This window comes from Pipra filicauda, unplaced genomic scaffold (genome assembly GCF_003945595.2).
Source record: "Pipra filicauda isolate LSUMZ 115617 unplaced genomic scaffold, ASM394559v2 scaffold106_size2291244_pilon, whole genome shotgun sequence".
NCBI classification, from domain to species: domain Eukaryota; kingdom Metazoa; phylum Chordata; class Aves; order Passeriformes; family Pipridae; genus Pipra; species Pipra filicauda.
Genome location: NW_024103507.1, coordinates 402,292 through 421,669, shown reverse-complemented (window position 1 = coordinate 421,669; position 19,378 = coordinate 402,292). Strand labels below are relative to the sequence as shown.

Sequence of the window (19,378 nt, the reverse complement as noted above, 5' to 3'; positions counted from 1 at the left end):
ATTGGCATATGTTTCATATGTAAAGTAATTAACCAGAAACCTCACAACTACTAAGTCGTATTTTCCAGCTGCTGTACCCCATCCCTCTATTTGTTTTTGAAACAAAAGTTCCACATTGGTTGAATGTATAGGCAGTAACACATGCTCTGTTAAAATACTGGAAAGGGCTGTTGAACTAATGTGAGTGGCTGTACAGGAAAACATTTTTAATGCAAAAAACAGATTATTCTTAAGAGATCTGTAATTAATATTTGGCTTAAAACATTAAGCTAGAAAAGTGGGAATAGACTATTCAGACTCGAGTGTCTGGAACTTTATTTTGTCTTGAAAGAAAAGTGTTGCATGGTTGCAGTTTATAAACTGTGATACTGTTCTTTGTATTATTTCCACACAAACATTTGTGTGTAGTGTTTATAATAGTAGGACTAATTTGCTTGCCTACGCCCCCTTGACTGCTAAAATAAGTAGATGTCATGTTGCATTCTTTATTCAAGCATTTATTATTTTACTAAAGTATAGCCTAAACCACAGTCTTCCTTATCTGGCAGCACTTAATAAGAGGAGAAAAAAGAATTCTTCAAGTTACTTTTTTGGTAGGTCTTTAGAATTTCCAAAACATTACATAGCTTTGCTAATGACGGATCAAGCAAAAGTTATCTGAACTTTTTTTATTAATCCCAGCATATTATCAAGTACTTAGGAAATTGCTGATTTCAAATGTACACAACATAACAAGCTTCGAGTTCTGCTTTCATGGAGAAATAGTAATATCACAAAATTTTTAAACACAGGCCTACATACTGTTAGTGCAGGTGATTAAAAGCTTCTGTTTAAAAAAAACAAAGCTAACTATAGTAGTTTTAAGAGTTCATAAGGTTTTGATGTATATGATACTTTTAAAGCACATGAATGGTAATTGGTAATTGGAAGAAATGTGCGACCAAATTATAATGGTTTCATAATTTATAAACCAACTTACTTTATGCCATATACTCTTTATGAAGTACCATAACACATTAATGAACTGTCTAATGTTTATGAGACATGAGTGTATGTAGATATGGTAAATATGGTTATGTCTGCTGACTAATTACTGCCATCGTCTGATAAATTTACCAAATAAGTAAAATATATTCCCCACCCTATTGTTTTTTAAAGGAATTAACAGTTCAGGGAAATTCAGGGCAAGGATTATCTCCAATTTTGAAGTGGTAAATCTGCTTTGATTTTGTAAGTGTCTGCATGCTTGTGAAGATATGTTCTTAATATTTGGATTTTGTGAGAGTTATTTTACAGTACTCTGAATATTCTATTTTTACAGAATATTAGGAGATATAAAAATATTGAACTAGTTTGTTGCAGCAATGTGTATCAAAGAAAGCTAAGTGGATTTCAAGGTTTCAATTTGGTTGCTTTTTCGTACTGTGAAAGTCTTAGATCTCCAGTAATATGTAATAATTTGTAAATCTACCTTTCCCCGAGGTACTTATTCATTAATAAGAACAGTGTAACTAAATGAAAACTGTGACATGATGTGCACTGTATTAGAGTTGTTATTCTTGAGTCCCGTTTGATAGCTTAAAGATTAAACTGGCCACAGAATGTTCCTGAAGTATATTATTCAGCTGTTGTGATGACTGCAGTGTATTTGAGACCGTTTACTTTGAATAAAATACCTTCAGTTAATTCAAGTGTAGTGAAGTATGATCTAGAATCCTTTATGTGTTATGAGAAGTGATAGTTACAAATTCTGATTTTCCTTTTAAAAGAAAAGAAAAAAGAGAGGCTAGTGCATTATATTAATTCATAAAATTTTAATGTTGCATTTAGTCAGACAATTGATCATCATTTGAAACAAATTTTTTATGACAAATGTCTAAAAACATACAATATTATTCTACCAGGTTTGAACCACTCTCCACCTCCTCACTGCCTCCTCTATTACTGTTGCAACATTGAAGTTGCAACAAAGTGCTAATGATAAATCAAATCGGCACCCAGTTACAATGGTCTGAAGGAGGGTGTGTCAGGACAGGCTAAGTGGTATGTTTTTAGATATGAGCAAATAGGAAACCTGAGAAAGAAGAGTGAACATAGTCAGAGGAGTAGAGACCATTGGATTCTGAATTGGGCAGTTGGAGCCATACTTGATCGTTCTCCATGAGATCAATGACAGCACTGCCAGAAGCTTGGTCAAGGTATCCTTTCTTGTACTCATCATAGGTGTACATGATGGGGGAACCATTTTTGTAGAGTGCGACCCAAACGTTTGTTCCCTTTGCATGTACATGGTAGGAGAAATAGTACAGTCCAGGGGTCCTGCAGGTGAAGATTCCTGTTCTGGGGTCATAGTGTTGCTGCCTATTGTACAAGATTTTATCAAATTTGATGGGGACTGTTGCTGCAGGGTAGGCTTTTGAGAGGATGACACTGAAAGCAGACACTGGCATCCCTGTAAGAGCTTGGTTCACTCCTCCCTTTATGAAAGATATTCCTGATAGCTCCCGAGACTCTCCTGCTTTAACGTAGCCTTCGGGCATCTGTGGGATTACAGCTTGGCCAGGGGGACCGGGAGGCCCTGGGGGGCCTGGCAAGCCAGGCTCACCAGTGCTGCCTTTAGGCCCAGGGGGTCCAGGTGGTCCCATGGGTCCGCTTAAGCCTTTCGTGGAAATACCTGCTGGGCCTGGCAGTCCTGGTGCTCCTGGCTCACCCTTCGCACCAGGGGTTCCTGGAAGACCAGGGGGACCAATGGGACCTCTGATCCCAGGTATTCCTGAAGGCCCTCTGGGGCCTGGTTCTCCATTGATCCCTGGCACTCCCTTGGCTCCTTGTGGACCCATTGGACCAGGCAATCCAGGTAGCCCGGCATGGCCAATGTCACCTTTTGGACCTGGGAGACCCGGCTGTCCCTTAGGACCAGCAAGACCCTGCTCACCTGGATATCCTGGTTTTCCCTCTGCTCCTGGTAAGCCTTGTTCCCCCTTGGCCCCTGGGAACCCTGGGAGGCCTGCAGGGCCCATGTCACCTTTGGGCCCAGGGAGGCCATTCTCACCGGGCAAACCTTTGAGTCCATGAGGGCCCATGTTCCCTGGTGGCCCAGCCGGCCCTGGTTCTCCTGGCACACCAGCTGGGCCTTGGTCTCCTTTAAGTCCTGGAAGGCCAGGAGGACCTTCAGGCCCTCTGTGTCCCTTCATCCCTGGTAATCCTGGCTTTCCAAAACCTGGAAGACCTGGGGATCCAGGCAAGCCTGCAGGTCCAGGATGTCCCTTGGCTCCAGGGATGCCTGCTGCTCCTGGTGGTCCCATTGGCCCAGGCTTGCCAATGCCAGCTTCTCCAGGTTCACCTGGGAGACCCTGGGGACCAGGGAGACCAGCCGCCCCAGGTGCACCTGGAAAACCTCGGTCACCTTTCAGACCTGGCTGACCTGGAAGACCATTTTCACCAGGCTTCCCTACTCCAGTAGGACCAGGGGGGCCCCGGGGTCCCTGTGGGCCTGGAAGACCCCTGCTACCTGGGCGGCCTGGAATGCCAAATCCATTTTCTCCCTTTTGTCCGTTTATACCAGGGATACCTGGCTCTCCCTTCTCACCAGGGAGTCCCCTCGGCCCCTGAGCACCTGGAGGGCCTTGTGGTCCTGGCTTGCCAGGAACAGACAGTCCTGCGGGGCCAGGAGTGCCGGGGGGTCCTTGTGGTCCTCTTGCTCCTGGGAGTCCAACAGGTCCAGGTTCTCCTTTCTCACCGTTTAGTCCTCTGTCTCCTTGCTTTCCTGGTAGACCTGGCACACCTGGCTTTCCGACTGCAGAGAATCCAGGTGGTCCTGGGGGACCAGGGGGGCCTTGGGGACCCGGACTTCCAAACCCTGGCTTTCCTGCAGGACCTGGTTGTCCTCTTGGTCCAACAGGGCCTGGGGGACCAGGGGGTCCTTGTTCCCCCCTTACCTGCACACCTGTGAGAGAGAGGAAAGCAGATCAAGCAGGGCATCTATAACATATTTGCAGGCATGGAGCACTGTGGCGAAATGCATGAAAGGTTAACTTGAACTTTGTAGAAGTCGAGTTTCAACTACTGTGTTGGTCACTGAGAACCTGACATTCAGAGGAAAAGTGTTTCAGAGCTCTTACAAGTAACGACTGCAAATTTGTTGGAAATGTGAGCTACAAAGCCTCTAGAATTTTTTTTATTTTTTTATTTTTTTGCTTAAATACGTTTAGGGTAAATAGAGAGCTTAAAGAATGCTATGCAAGTAGATGCAAACTATTAAGTAAGGGAAAAAAAAACCAACCAGGGAACAGGTGTAGCAGGTCACCAGACTCTTGTCATCATGAATGAAACCACGGAAAGCTTTCTGTGCAGGTGTAGCAGCTTTTCTGAAACTACTTAGTGCTACATTTAAGTAGTGAGATTTTGGTCCTTCTCTGCCCCCTACTTCCAAAAGTGGGCTATGATTCTAGTTCTTTCGTAAATATGTAATGTTGTATTTTCAAATACTGTCTGAAAAACTTACGTCTGTCATAAAAATTTTACACAATGGCAATGTTGCAACTGATAATTTCTTTTACTGCTGTCAGAATTCTGGCACTGGTTTGTTTTTTAATAATACTTCTTTTCTTAGTTATCAAAACAGCAGGTGGAGCCACTTAACCAAATGTCACAAACAGAGAAATAAACAAACAAGCTCACTGCTTAGTTTTCTGCGTGTTTTGGATGAGTCTGCAGTTTCACATTGGAATTAGGATGTTGATTTGTGGGACATGACATACAGCTTTAATATGGATATTGTAAGACTGCTTTAGTATTTTTCAGCAACTGGCAGCATTATAGGACAAAATGACATACATATAATGAATGTTAATTTAAGAAGTAATTTTAAAATAAAAACTGAAGGATACAAAAAGAGCCTGGATTCTGTTTTTTATAATGGCAACATATTCTGTTTAATGCTTATTTAGAAAAGGTTGATAATTGATCAAAAATTGTATCAGCTATAATTTGCCTTTCAATCTCTCACAAAAAGAGCAGTTTATGTGTGTGTATATATATATGTGTATATATATACACATATATGAAAGCTTATGCAATGGCTGTTTGGCTGTCTCTTAGATAATAAATTGCATTTTCTAATCTGTGGCTAGTCTTGAAACAAAAATGAGGTGAAGGAGGAAACTATTCTTATACATATTGTATTTTAAAAAATACTAGTGGTACGTATATGAAATACATTTGATTTTGGTTTGTTATTGGATCTACAAGGTTGCCTTCTTCCTCTATCAGCAGGGAAATTGTTCTTATCAAGAAAGTGCAGAGAGTGCCTTTTTTTTTTTGCTGATGCATAAAATCAGCACAAATGCACATCGCCTTATTTTGAACACCTTCCTATGTCATCCTTCTCAAGGCAATACAAAGCAAGATAGCTGTTAAAATCCTACACACAGAAAGCAAAAAAGGTGCTTTTTTTGTAGCTAATTGCTTCAGACTTTAGCTTGAGAGTGCATCTCTTTCTTGCATTTTACCATATTTTGTATGAAATTATATCAGTCCTAGGTTCACAGAGTGGGTGGGTACTGCCTTTTTTGCATAAGATGATAAAGGCTTTGTCAGCATTCATGTTGTTATAGAAGTTTTCTATGAGGAGCTATATTGTTTCAAATCTGTACTGCTTTTAGATTGAAATTGTAATTTTAATTGTGCTGTCTAAAGACAATGATAATTCCTCTGAGGAAAGGACTGCTGAACCCATTAATAAAATGGGATTTTTACCAAGAAAATTGAAGTATTGGTTGGCTACTCTTTTGTATGTCTCAGCACATACCTTGATGCAAAATTGTTATACATTCTGTAAGTGCAGTCAAACACTATAAATGTATTAAGTATGTAGACTTTAAAATAACCTGCAATAATGGCTTATTTAAACACTGCTGAATAGTCAGACCTAATTCAACTATTATTTTCAGCTTGGACTTTTCAAATATTTCAAGCCAAAGAACTACTGGTTAAAAAATTATGTTCTGGTAATTTTAAAAAATGGTAACACTAAATGCCTAAAGAAAAGGAAAGGGTATTCTGACTGACTGGAGAGCTGTCAAGAACAAGATTTTTAAAACTGTTAAAACAATTTCATCAAATTAAATGAAGATTTAGTAGGCTTTGGTCCCCAACAGAAATCTTATGAACTATTAAATGTTGTCCTGAGTCACCAGTTTGGGCCTAGACTAAAATTTCAGTTCCATGATTAGTAATGATGATCTCTTCCATCTTTGAATTCTTCTAAAAACTCTATGTAGTATGCTTGTTTTCCATACTCAAGAATAGCAGTCCTCCATTTAGATGTTTGTTCACCAAATGAAAATTTGTCAAGAACTTTTGAATGACTGGACTCCCACCTCTGTAAATCTGTAGGCTGTTCCTGCTTTTGAGTTATAGTATATAGTCTTTATTACCTTTCCTAAATGGACAGCACTGTACACTTCTCAGATATTAATATAATCATTCTCATTCTAAATGTGAATTTTGACTCATATTATTTACACTATGTTAGTGTATAAAGTGAAAACTTAGTTCAGGACAATTCATTTCCCCTTTCACCCCATTTCCTGTCTACCCTGATTCTTCCTTAATTTGTTGCTGGTTTCCCCCTTTCCAAATGTTTTCTATAGAGGGGAAAAAAGCTCTCTACGAGGAGAAGTAAATGAAGTATGATAGAGGATAACCAATTAATATTGTACTTCACTTTAAGATAGTATAAATATGTAAATTATTCTGAATAAAGTCATGGAAAAGCACTATGAAAAGTTAATGAGGGGAGAGGGAGGAAATGCAGCTTCTAACTCAGTGAGAATTCTAGTTAATAGGTCCTCAGAGTAGCTGTTTATGTACATATACCTAAATTTGATCTGGGAGTGCTGTTAGGATTCCAGAAAGTCCTTGTGCTGAAGGCAATGGATGAAACTGTGATAGTATTTTGGTGCAGCTCAGAAGAACCTTTTGGGGGGTAAGTTTCCCAGCCATGCTGCTTTCACTTGGTTCTTACTGCAGAGATTCCTGGACCATGGGGGCTGGAGCTGGTTGGTATGAGACCAGAATCTCTTTGGACTCAGTGTGTGCTGCACATGAGCAGTCAGTCTGTAGGATTAGACTAGAGTTATTCTGAAACATAACCTACTAAAAGAAGGTAATGTGAATGCAACACCCTCAACAGCAACTGTTCTGCTCTCCAGATTTGTTCTGTGTCCTTTTTCTGATGAAGAGATGCTTATTTGCAAATGGTATTTTCCAAGTCCCTCATTCAGTTTCCTCATTTCTGCCCAAGTGTGATTATTACAACTAAAAGTAGATGGGATACAGCAAAAATGAAAGCTATTCTTAATAGCCTATGCTGTCTGTAAGAAAATAATGCTGTTCTCGGGGGAGAGGGTAAAGCAGGATGTTTACAAGGAAGATTTAGTTCTCTTAATTTTAGTAATGACAATTCTGAATAGACAGTACTGATCAGAAGCTTTGATTTCAAGTTTTTAAAAAAGAGTTTGACCTAAGCATGGAAAAATGAAACAGAACTCAAGTAGTTTCAAACACTAGGTATAGCCACCCATTTGACTTAAAAGGACAGAGAGGATAACCAAAAATAAGATGGTACAATGTATAGCATTGCAGTAATGTATTACATGCAACCTGCCACAGGACTGACTTATGCAACGAAGAGATTTTTTTTTAATAATAAAGCTAGAATTGTTATATTACTATGAGATTAGTCTGATAATTATAGTATAAGCTTAAATCACTCGTGAAAAAATTATGTAGATGTTTATGTCACATTTTTACAACTATATATCATTTTATTTTGCCTTTCTAGGCTTCAAACTGGTCTTCATTTGCCCATGTGTATCATATATAAACTTAAATTCACACCTAAGGTCTGTTTTAAATAGTAATAACATGACTAAATATGTAGAAGTTCTTGAATACTGTAGGTGACAGATTTGTTGCTAGAAACTTCAGTGTTGAATCAAGAAATTAGGAGATGAGTAGCTTGTTGTATATAATTATGTACACAATCATGTTGTGTTACTCTTACTATTGAAGATGATATCTGGAGCTGTTATTTTGTTTCTGCTCTATATGCCTTTAGTTGTTAGGTGTGCATCTTTGTCAATAGGAGGCAACTCCAGAGTCACTGCAAATTCTTTCTTCAGTGATAACCTTATTTTAATAAACCTGTTAGTGAAAGTTGAATGCAAATAGTATAAACAAAGAGCTGTTGTTCATGTATTGACCCTCTAGGAAAGATTATGTTAGTTTATTATGAAAAAATAGTAAACTTACCTTGACTCTTTACATTAAATGGTAGAAAATGTGGCCCCTTGATGCTGGATTGTTTCTGATATCGCTCAGAAAAATATCCATCACTACCATGGACAATGTTCAGACAAAACAGCAGCAGTAAAGATATTTGTAAATGCATGTTTCCAAATCTGTGCTGTGTTAGAAAGGGTAGAAAAAGTTTGTTGTAAAGAAAAGCTGTTCAGTTCTGTTTCTTGTGCATGAATAAATGATTTTTTAAAAAATATTGGTATTAAAACTAACATTATTTTTTGCTTATTTCCATCTGCTTTCACTAGTTGTGAAAAATCCTCTAAGAAAAAGGGAATCAGTATTGCTATCACTTTGAATGATAGAACCCTTGTATAGATAGCTTACAGGCAAGTCTCACTCTTAGGAAAAGAATAATTTTACATGAATGCCAGTCTATTCAAGACAACTGTCTGCAGAAACAGTGATTATTTAAATTAGAGCTCCAGAAGTAAGTCCAGGAGTTGCATATATCAAAAACTCCTGAAATGAAGAAAGTTTTCAGTGCCAATACATAGACACTCTACCATGACGTTACTGCCTCTGTCTAATGCTATTGCAAATGAAGGATGAAGTTTTGGGTCCTTCAGCAGCAGTGGCAAAAATCCCACAATGTCTTGCTTGAAACCAGGGTCTTATCTGTAGCCTTCCAAATAGCCCTAGTGGCAGTGAGGATGCTGTCACTGGCCCTTAAATAGCATCCTCTTCCCTCCCTAGGCAGAAAGCAGGTATCCTGTAGAAGTTACCTTTAAAACCAAAGAGAATGAAATGAAATCATAACATACCAAAATGCTGTGGAGCTCCAATTGAGAGTGGTAAGAGAGCAGTCAATCCTCTTTTGAGGAGTTCTTCTGCCACCGGTGAGTGAGCAGAAGCTGATAATTTCAAGTGTCACCCTTGAGTATTTATATGGTTTTCCCCTTCGTTGGGTGACTGCTGGGCATAAGCTCCTCCCCAAAAATCAGTAAGCAGTAATTACCTGTGTGTGTATAAGTGTGTTTTTTAGGGGTGGGGGGGAGCTATTTTGGGCAGTCATCCTAGATTCTGTAAAGGGGGTTTTTTTGTTAGGTTTTTCCTTCTTCTTCTTCTTTCCTTGGATTTCTTATTGTTTATGATATTGTATTGCTCATAGCTTGTTTTTTTCAAAAATTTTGTGGCCCCTCTGTTTTTAGAATTGATAAAGGTAATTTGGAAAAGGTGATTGGGAAAAGTCATGAACTAGTAAGTACGGCTGGTAATTTGAAGTGCATAATTTAAATTTCTCTGTAAATGTTTTAAGGAAAGACCTATACGTTTTGAACTTTGGTGAGCTGTTACTTTCAGGAGTAACCCTACTAAAGTCTGTGGAGATTACTTATGTGAGTAATTGTTCACTGGGATACAAGTGGAGAACTAAAAATCAATTAAGATGTTACTAAGGGAGTTGTGTGAGAACCTGATTACTTTTAAGTAGTTTTTATTTTAGAAGACTGTTATCTTCACATTATATTTCTAGACTTCTGTTTCGATGCTGGAGGTACAGTACTACATAGATAATGCATGTAATGTTTCTGTATTATGAAATCTTGAAACGCAAACTTACCTTACACAATGAGAGCTTCATTGCGTCCAGTTGTGATGAATGTACTGAAATCCATACTGCTTAAATTTGCAAGTGTTATATAGGCTGATGTTTGGGAGTTTCAGTTTAGTAAATTTAAACTACTGCTGTTTTTACTGTTGAAGGTTCAAACTTGATAACAGTTTTAGCTGTCAAGAAATTTTGTTAAACCAGTCTTGCTTAATGGACTGTATCCACAGATTGTGACTTCCTATTTTGAATAAATCTTACAGATTTTGAATAAATCTTACAGTGTTTCTGCATCACTTTATTAATGTTCAGTACTAAATAGGCAGTAACTTTCAGTCCTTGAATTATTTGTGACTCTGAAATGTCATTTAAAATTGAAGGACAAAGTAAGAGACAAGAAACAAACTTTTCTGATTTAGGATGAAACTGTAGAACTCAATATGTAGTGCACTTTGCTTTCAGCAAAAATACTTCCATGTGAATTATCTGTGTATTAAAACTCCTTTGCCAATTGCAGACTTCTTTTATATTGATATATGATATTCAGTCTTGTAGGAGTTATAGGAATGCTAATAAGTAATGTGAGTTACTACTGTCAGTTCTCATGCAAGGTAGGTACAGAAGGGACACCTGTTACCATTCCAACCAAAAGACTGAGCTGGTGGCCCTGAACTATGTGGCCACCCTGTGGAATGGCAGGTTAACGTGGGCTGATTTTTACCTGCTTTGTGTCTTTGTTTAATTCCACACTCTTCAACTTTTTTGGCTTTTATGTATTATGGCAAATATCCTAGAACACAGGTTACTGTACTGAAAGAGACCAATGGACCATCAAGTCTGTTCTGCTTACAATTGTGCTAATACCTTTGCTTACTAGAGGACTGGATTAATGTTTTAACTTAGACTGTTGCAATCATTTATTTAATGTATTGTTGAACGGTTCTTTTCTTCTATTCTTCTTCCTAGCCATCCTCTAAACAACATTATGTTCTATTTTTGTAAATAAACCCTTTCTGCTGCAGGGGTCTTCCAACTGAAGCCTGGTTTCTCCAATAAGCTTGCATGCCTGATCACCTAGTCAGTGATTTTCAGAGAATGTTTGCATGTGTCTGAGATGGCGTTTCTACTCCCCATATGTGCATTCAGTTCCTTTTGGTCTTCTGGACAAGGAAGCTCTGTCCTCAGGTTTTTTGTGTAACTTCTCAAGTTGCTTTATTTAAAAAATTAGTCTCTATAAACTCAAACGAGAGTCCAGTAATGACTGGATTGCTATCTTTTGACAGAAGTAGCAAATATATGGGCATAAAGTTTATTTCCTCCTTGAAGAAACGCAACTACAGACCCTTTTTTGGTTCATATAAATCCAAAAATAGCTTTTGATTTTTTTAAAGCATTTAAATATACAGCCCTCAGTGGGAAGTGTGGTTGTTGCTAATTTGACAATATTTGGTTAAGAAAGTTAAGAACAGCAGGCAACAGTTTTATGCCCACACAGTTTCATGCTAATTTGTCACCTAATTCATAAATACCCCCAAAGCAGGCACACTTATGTTACAAAAGCATCAATAATGTGCACTGATATTTGACCAACAGCCTCGCTTCCTGCTTGGCTCCTTCTGGGCAGCAAGGTGAATAATCTCTGTGTGTCCCTGCGTAAATAGGGATGATTGTGGGGTCAAAAGGTATATACAGGCAAACCCGTTGTCCTTGTGATTAACCTGAGCTCCACCCTATTGTGCTATCTTATGCCACTTCTTTGGTTTGAGGTTTTGTTTTTTGTGGGTGCGGGAAACTGAGGCAGAATTGGAGTTCACTGATTTTGTATGTTTTCCTTGTTGCTGTGGATATTTCCTACTGGCAGAGCACTAACATGCATTTAGCTCTAAGTGTGCATATGAAAGGTGTGCTTCGGTATATATTTGCACATGCAAAAATACATGCAATAGACATACTTGTGTGTATCTATTTACAGTAACAGCACATTTTAAACAAGGTTATTTGCAAACCTGTTTTCAAAATACAAACCTTCAGATACTTTTGTTTTACAGCTATGCATTTAGAAAGTTGTCTTTGCTTACACATTGAGGTGTCTTTGCTCCCTCCTGTCCCACAACCGTAATAGTCAGGAATAAAATTTAATCCGTTCCACTACTCCAGAACTTGCTTTTTAGTTGTGTATTGGCTGCATCTTTCCATGTGAAGGTAGTCATGGTACGTGTTATGGCAATGAGATATAGCTGAAACCCTAAGCCTAACTGCAATAAAATGATCTATTTTGAGTCTCTCTGGATCACATGAATTAGGTATTGAAGTCAAAGCCTCTAATGCCATTGGCAGCAGTCTGCAGTGTTTTATCTTATTCGATGAATGGATATTCAGATTGTTGCTGAATGTTGTTGGAAAGCATGCAGTTACACATGCTTTCCAAAACCCCTTGTTGCTTCAGTGTCTTACTCTCACAGTCAGTGAAAACGTGTACCATGGAAGTGACACCATGGCTTGGGAAATGGGAACTGACTTTCACCACAATCCTGCAAGTTACTCAAAAGTGACTTGAATGATGAGCAACTGCTTAAAAGGGAGAAGTGAGGAACATCTTAATTAAACATAAATTGTAATAAAACAAGCACCAGTCCTTCTCATGCAGCCCTCAGAAAAAAAGAAAGCTGAGAAGCAAAACTCCAGAAAAGGTTAGGCTAGGTCCTTGCAGTCGTTGCTTCTAGCACCATCTCTGGTAAATGAATTATCCGGTCTCCAATTTTAAGCTTTCAAAGAAAGGTGCTTAAGAATTTCCACGAGAAGTTTGAAAACCTGCCATGAAATTAAAGGAATAATTGGGTTTCCTAGTTTGTGGTGTGCTCTGTGACACTCTGGAAACTCCTAAATCATTTCAACTGCATGATTTAAAACTGTCCTCTCTCCCTTTCTGTCACACAATAGTGAAGTCTTTTCATGCTCCCACGATAGCAGCCAGGTAAGCCCTCGATGGAAGTACAGAGGAACAAAGTGTTCCACTGTACCTGATGGGGAAAACTAATACAGAGGGGTTTCAGCTTCTTACTGCTCGCAGTTGACTGAAGCCAAAGGAATTGGAAGCAGGAAAATTTGTTAACTCCATAGCTGTGGGAAATCTGGGTGGTTTTTTGTTTGTTTGTTTTTGTTGTTGTTTTTTTTTGTATATATTATAACTTTGTATTTACATGGAGGGTACTTTCTGTTCCAACACTAGCTGCTCGGACTGCACAGGACTAGAAAACATCTTGATGAAGAAAATATTTCCCTTGCTAATTGAAAAATAAATAAGATTTCTTTTGAGTTTCAGAATGCATGTTGTCTTTTGTAATTAAGAGGCTTGTTGACATAATCTGCAGGGCTGTGCAGTCCTACGTATTTTGAGATATAATAAAGAATTCTCTTTAAACCAAAACAAACTCTGTTACTCCTGCAGTCCTGTACTAGTCTTTTTATAGATTTAAAGTCCTTATACTTTTCACACTTGTAATTGTGGTTGAATAAATGTCCTCCTTTAAAGTAGTAATGGAAAGATGGTCTGTATTTATTCTGGCACTGCAAAACTGACTGCTGACCAGTTTGTTCTGTTCAGCTCAGGTAACTGTTGATCACAAGAACTCTATTTAGTATAGCAGTATATTTAAATAGATGACACCCAGTTAAATATTTGTAGTTGTATTCTGGCTGAGTTAATTTGCAGAGACACTGAATAACCATGCTGAAACCTCAAAAGGAGATGTGTTCCACATAGTTTATAGAGAAAGCTTTGACACTGACGTGAATTTCTGGTGATATAATCCTCGGTCAGATAACATTATTGATGAATGCTTTCTAACAACATTGCGTTGTTTATGGCCACATTCATTATGCTTGTATAAAGCTAGGATAATCTTCACCTATCTTAGAGAATTTCTGGTAATAGGGTAAAAGATACCAAACAGAAGTATTGGTGTTAAAAAAGATATTTTCCAGTACCTTGAGTATGCCGCTGGCCTGGCCTTATTTCTCCTGTATTTTTATTCCTCCCTCCCTTGCTCCTGAAAGTAAAACCAACAAGTATTGTTCAAATGAATGCGTTAGTTTGAAACTCGTGTCAGATGTGTGGCTTTAATTGAAAGCTGATCAGTTTCAAGATAGTGAAAACACAAAGCTGGTTTTATATAATGATATTCATCTTTTCTCCCACAAATGCTTTTCTGATTAAGTAGTGTGTTTAAATATATAAAGTTTTGTGTTTTCACTAGTTCTATATAAAAGTTTAAACATGCAGGTGACAGCAGGACTTGCATCTGGCAGGACTTGCATGGGGAAGAAAAGCGGAAGTATTCAGTTAACTTTCTGCAGAATTTAGGAAAATAAAATTTTAAGGGGCCTTAACTAGGTGGAATTGCTCATTTTCAGCCTTTTGACTGATATTGACTGTACTCCCAGTTGTATCAATACAATGGTTTATGAAGCTTTTCTGTAAGAATTTGATTTGGATTAAAATGCAGTCAGACATTCCTGGGATTGATGGAAGGAAGGAGGCTTGTTTTCTGTAGGTCCATATCATTTCACAGGATGTGTTAAATGATTTTTAACCATGTGAAACAGATAATTTGTCTTTAAAAATTACTGCAAGTGTTCTCTCTATTTTAATAAGTTTTTGATGTTCTTGTTTAAAAAGAACATTCACATAAAAACATAAAAATGCTTAATAGTCATATTTTCTCAGGGAGGACTATTTTTATGTGGGTTTGTGTTTTTTTTAATTCCTGTTTCTTTTTTTCCTCTGATTTTTATTAGATTATTTAATATCTTGTTCTACCTCTGTGCCTGCTGAACTCAAGGTTTCTGTCAGACTCTCCTGGACCACAGTGAATAAAGTAGAAACTATGGTAAAATAAGGGTGGGAACCACTCCTACTTTCCCAAAGGTGAAAAAGTTCATGCAGCTTCCTTCAGTATCCCATAATTAGGGGAATCTTCCAAACAGCTGGTGAAAAATAGGTGTAATTGAGCTGCTTTTTCAAGTGTACCCACTGGAGCATGTAGTCAGCCTACTGAATAGTCTCATTCATCGACTGTACTACCTGCTGTGGTTTGGACAATTGGCACAAGAGTTGTTTTTAAATGACCATGTTTAAAAACAGGTGCCAAAGGTGGAGGGGGAAAAAATCCAGACTTTTACAACCAGAACAAATAAAAGTTGTTTGAGTTCACTTTAAAAAGAAGATATTTGTTTGTTTTATTAAGTCTGGCATTTTAAATATTGCTGGTTTGTTTTAATTTATTTAAATTGAAAATTAGGAAAATTCTTTTGGTGGGTGCATGTGCATATGGTGGGTGCAAGTCCTGTGAGGAGTAGCTGAGGAAACTGGAGTTGTTTAGCCTGGAGAAAAGGAGGCTCAGGGGGATCCTATTGCTCCCTACAACTACCTGAAAAGAAGTTGCACTGAAGCGGGTTCCAGTGTCTTCCCAAGTAAAAAGTTATACGACAAGAGAAAATGGCCTCAAGTTGAACCAAAGGAGATTTAGATCAGATATTAGGAAAAATTTCTTAATTGAAAGGGTTGTCAAGCATTGGAACAGGCTGCCCAGAGAAGGGGTTGAGTCACCACTCCTGGAGGTATTTAAAAGACGTATGGACATGGTGCTTAGGTTTAGTGGTGGACTTGGCAGAGCTGAGTTAATGGTTGGACTCGATGATCTTAGAAGTCTTTTGAAACCTAAACAATTCTATGAGTCTATATAGATTTTTTATACTCTCTCACTTATGCAAAATAAGCTTGAGTCTATGGAGCCTAATTGTTCCTGAGGATTATTAACAGGACTAGTTTTCATTTCAGTTACTCATAATTACTTCCTTTTAATAAAGTGCTAATGCAGTGGCAGCTTTTCTTATTACAGAAAATGCATCTGGGATACAAAGTTTTATAGGTGACACTTGCCATATTACCTGACTCAAAACACAAGCCTCAGTGCCTCCTGCATTTCGTAGGAGGAAAATCACATGAATGTGAAATGTGATCTTTTTTTATGTACTTTAACTATTAAGCTTTCACGTTCAAAGCTTTGAAAATTGAAAGTTAGTTATATAAAAGTGGCTCATATGGAGTGGAGCAGATAGATACTTCCCAAACTACTGATACAAAAAAATATCCTTCCATATCCTGGAAGGATAGGGACTCCTAAACTCATGATAGATGACCTGACCAAACTTCATTCTGTCTCCAATGAGGATACTCACTGACCCTGCTGTTACTGCAGTAAATGGTGAAAAAACAAAACTGAAAACTGAACTCCTGCTGGAGGTGATGTTAGGTGACTTCTGCACCCATTGATGGTGAGAGAGAAGCAAGAATCTCCACAGAGTTAATGGATAAGAGCCTAATGTATTTCTGCTGCATACAAAAGTGGAATAGAAAATGGAATAAGGAGGGAAAGAGTAATTTTCTGTGTTACACAGTCCAAATTGTGATGTGGAGTCTCAATTATATGGTATCTTATACAACCTCTTCCTTGATGAATTCTTGTAGAACCTCTGGGTTGTCCACCAACAAGCTGTCGATTCCAATTTGAGAGCTAGTATAACTATTTGTCTGCAGAGGAAAAAAATATGTGATGACTAGGTGAGGACTTTTTAACATTATGGAATAAAGATTGCTCTAAATCAGTTTTCAAAAAGAAAAAAATTGCAGAATCTGGGAAGCTATAGCTGAAATGAATGCTGTTACTTGATATGGTATCTATGCTAGTTTCATCACAACATTTAACATTAAATCTGGTAGAGTCAATTCAGTCACTCTATTGCCATTGCATGACTTATCCAATTAGTATCTGGTTACCTACTTCTGCACTGTAAACAAGGCAAAAATCTATCTTTATATTTTCAATCTCATTCTGCATGCTAGCTTTTCTTTTTTTTAAAGGTACTTTATGTTTTTGCAAAGAGTGAACATAAACTTCAGTACTAGATGTAGATGTAATAGAATCAAAAAGAAGCCTTATATACAGAAGATCTTGTCTGCAGATTCAGTAGAAGTTAGAGGAATGAGATTTGGAATTTTATTTCTTTGATTGAATTCCTTTCATTTACCAGATTGAAATATTTTTATATAAAGCTGAGCATCTTTAAACACTGTCCTTTTTTCAGAACATAAACATAACACTATTTGTCTGTTGAAATATTAGGTCACCAAGAATGCATATTCAGTCATTCAGAGAGAGCTTATTGTTTCAGAAAATAGACCTCCTATGTCTATAGACCTGTGGTGGGATGTATTTGCTTGCCTACGTATTAGTACGTGAAAGTAAAATTAACATACTAGAATATTTACCTCCTGGTTCCTTTTTAAACCTGTCTAAATCCAGATCTTTTCTGGTATGTTCTGTGTACATAATTTGTATTGGGTTTCAGAGTTGGATTCTACCTTTGGCTGTGCTGATGACCACAGGATGTTTATGTGAATTATGCTAAGTTCCTTGCAGACTTCTCCTTCTGAGGCCTTCATGCAATTCTGTATCTTTGAGACACTCATGTTGTTTAGAACAGGGGGTTTTGTTTGTTTGTGCCCCAGTAGTTTGCAGGCACTTTAAGGGAAAATATATTTAGGCTAGTCACATAGGAATTGTCAACACTGCTGGAAAACAGACCTGGCAGGAGCATGAACAGAATTTATTTGACGTGTGAAATAATCTCTGGTCAACCTTAAAAACTATTTAGTAATGGTATGGGATAATTTTAATACCTTCACCAGTTTCTAAAGATCAAAAATGCCAAATAAAGATAAGACAAACCTTTGCATTGACAAAGGAAGATCTATTTTGCAAACTTAATGGGGATAGTGGACATGGTTTTGTCATATTCTTTCTAAAACTGCTTTGGAATATTTAAACTTCTACTGGATCATTTTTCAGATCATATTCTCTAAGAAAACAATCTGAAGTTTCTAGAGAATTTTATTATAAGCTGTCACAGTGATAGTACCTATGAATCTTCCAATTAGGGCTAAATGGTCTCATGGGAACTCGGGATCTTAGTCTTTGCGAATGAAAAGTTGAAAACAATCATAGAGGTAAAGGATCTGTTTCTGTTGAGACTTGGCAAATTCAAGAGTAGAGAGCAAGTTAAAATTCCAGTATTTTTAAACCGTTCTTCTCTGGAAAAGATAGTGTGGGCCACATTACCATCCAGCAGTTCTGATGGAAAACTTACGCTGTTTGTTCAAAGCCCTGGGAGAAACCTCTCTCCTAAGTTGTTAAAATGGTGTCCTTGGAGTCCTTCATTCCTAGGTTACCTGAAGGACTAGTATGACACCTCAGATGTACAAATGCACGTGCTTTTTTGTGTCTAGTAGTTGTGGGAAGTTAGTTTGAATACTTAACATGCATACAACTGCAAAAAAAAGATGATGATTGAGACGACTACATTTGGGGTTTGCAGTTATTTTTAAGCCTGTATCTAAAATATCTACTGAAAGGAATTACGTTTTGTCCACAGTTATACTAATGTTTAGGAAAGTACTTCAGTGCTGTCCAAGTCTCAGCAAACATCTTATACTCAAGGACTGATAGCACCTAGTTACATTTAAGATGACTCACAATGGCCTGTGAGGTAAAATATTTTTGGCAGAGGTCTACGTTAGCTTATGCAAATGTGGATCAGGCCTCTGATGTTTTTTCAAGGGTATATATGCCCCAAAATCTGTATTTAACAGAAAATGAATCTATAAACAGGGTCTGAGAACCAGGTTCTGAGTTTTTGCAGTCAAGCTGATGGCTCATCAAAGCTTAACCAGCTCCCTGTACCTTACAGCACAGCACTTTTCTTCTGCCTCTACATTTATGTCACATGTCTGGAAGGCACATAAGAGGCATCTCAAGTTTCAGTTCTTGTGTTTGGAGGGCAAAACAGACGTGGTTATATTCTGCTACTGCCTCTTCCAAAAGGAACACAATCTATTACTTTTGGATAGTGGTCTGTTAAGCAGCTAAGTAAGTGTGAGATCCTAAGGCTGAAGGTATAGATAAGGTTTTTGAAGCATTTAGCTGCCAAACTCTAGTAAACCTTTATTGTGCAAATGCAATCAGAAATTTGTAATAATTGTATAAAAGTTCATGACAGTGGCAGATTGGATATTTTGCACATTGCACCACTTGGACCTATGGAAAGAATGAATGACTGAAAGCTGCTCTGCAAGATGGATGTATAGAACTACCGTAGAGACCTTTTTTCCTAATATTTTTATTAAATAATGAACAGACAGTTTTAAACAAATCTTTCTGAAGTATAAGAAATTGCAATTGAAATGGTGAAAATTTGGCAACGTTTTGTCTGAAAACCTCATCTTGATGAAACATCACACTTTCCACTAAAGATGAAGCAAACCTCATTATAACATCAGGTATTTATTTTAATGGTTAAGCTCTTCTCTCTTGTGCTTTTACAATTCAGGGTATCCATGTTTTGTTT

General features: G+C 37.7%; 2 protein-coding genes across 3 annotated transcripts in view; one reads left to right on the top strand and one right to left on the bottom strand.

The window, feature by feature from the left end:
* Positions 1 to 19,378, top strand: part of NT5DC1 (5'-nucleotidase domain containing 1) — a 133,726-nt gene that overhangs the window by 15,513 nt on the left and 98,835 nt on the right. The gene's annotated exons all lie outside the window — the stretch shown is intronic.
* Positions 1,795 to 8,485, bottom strand: COL10A1 (collagen type X alpha 1 chain). The gene is made up of 2 exons (XM_039380170.1): positions 8,317 to 8,485; positions 1,795 to 3,946 (listed from the first exon to the last, which is right to left on the bottom strand). Exons 1-2 carry the CDS (start codon positions 8,453 to 8,455, stop codon positions 2,052 to 2,054), a joined length of 2,034 nt encoding a protein of 677 aa, XP_039236104.1. The 5' UTR covers positions 8,456 to 8,485; the 3' UTR covers positions 1,795 to 2,051.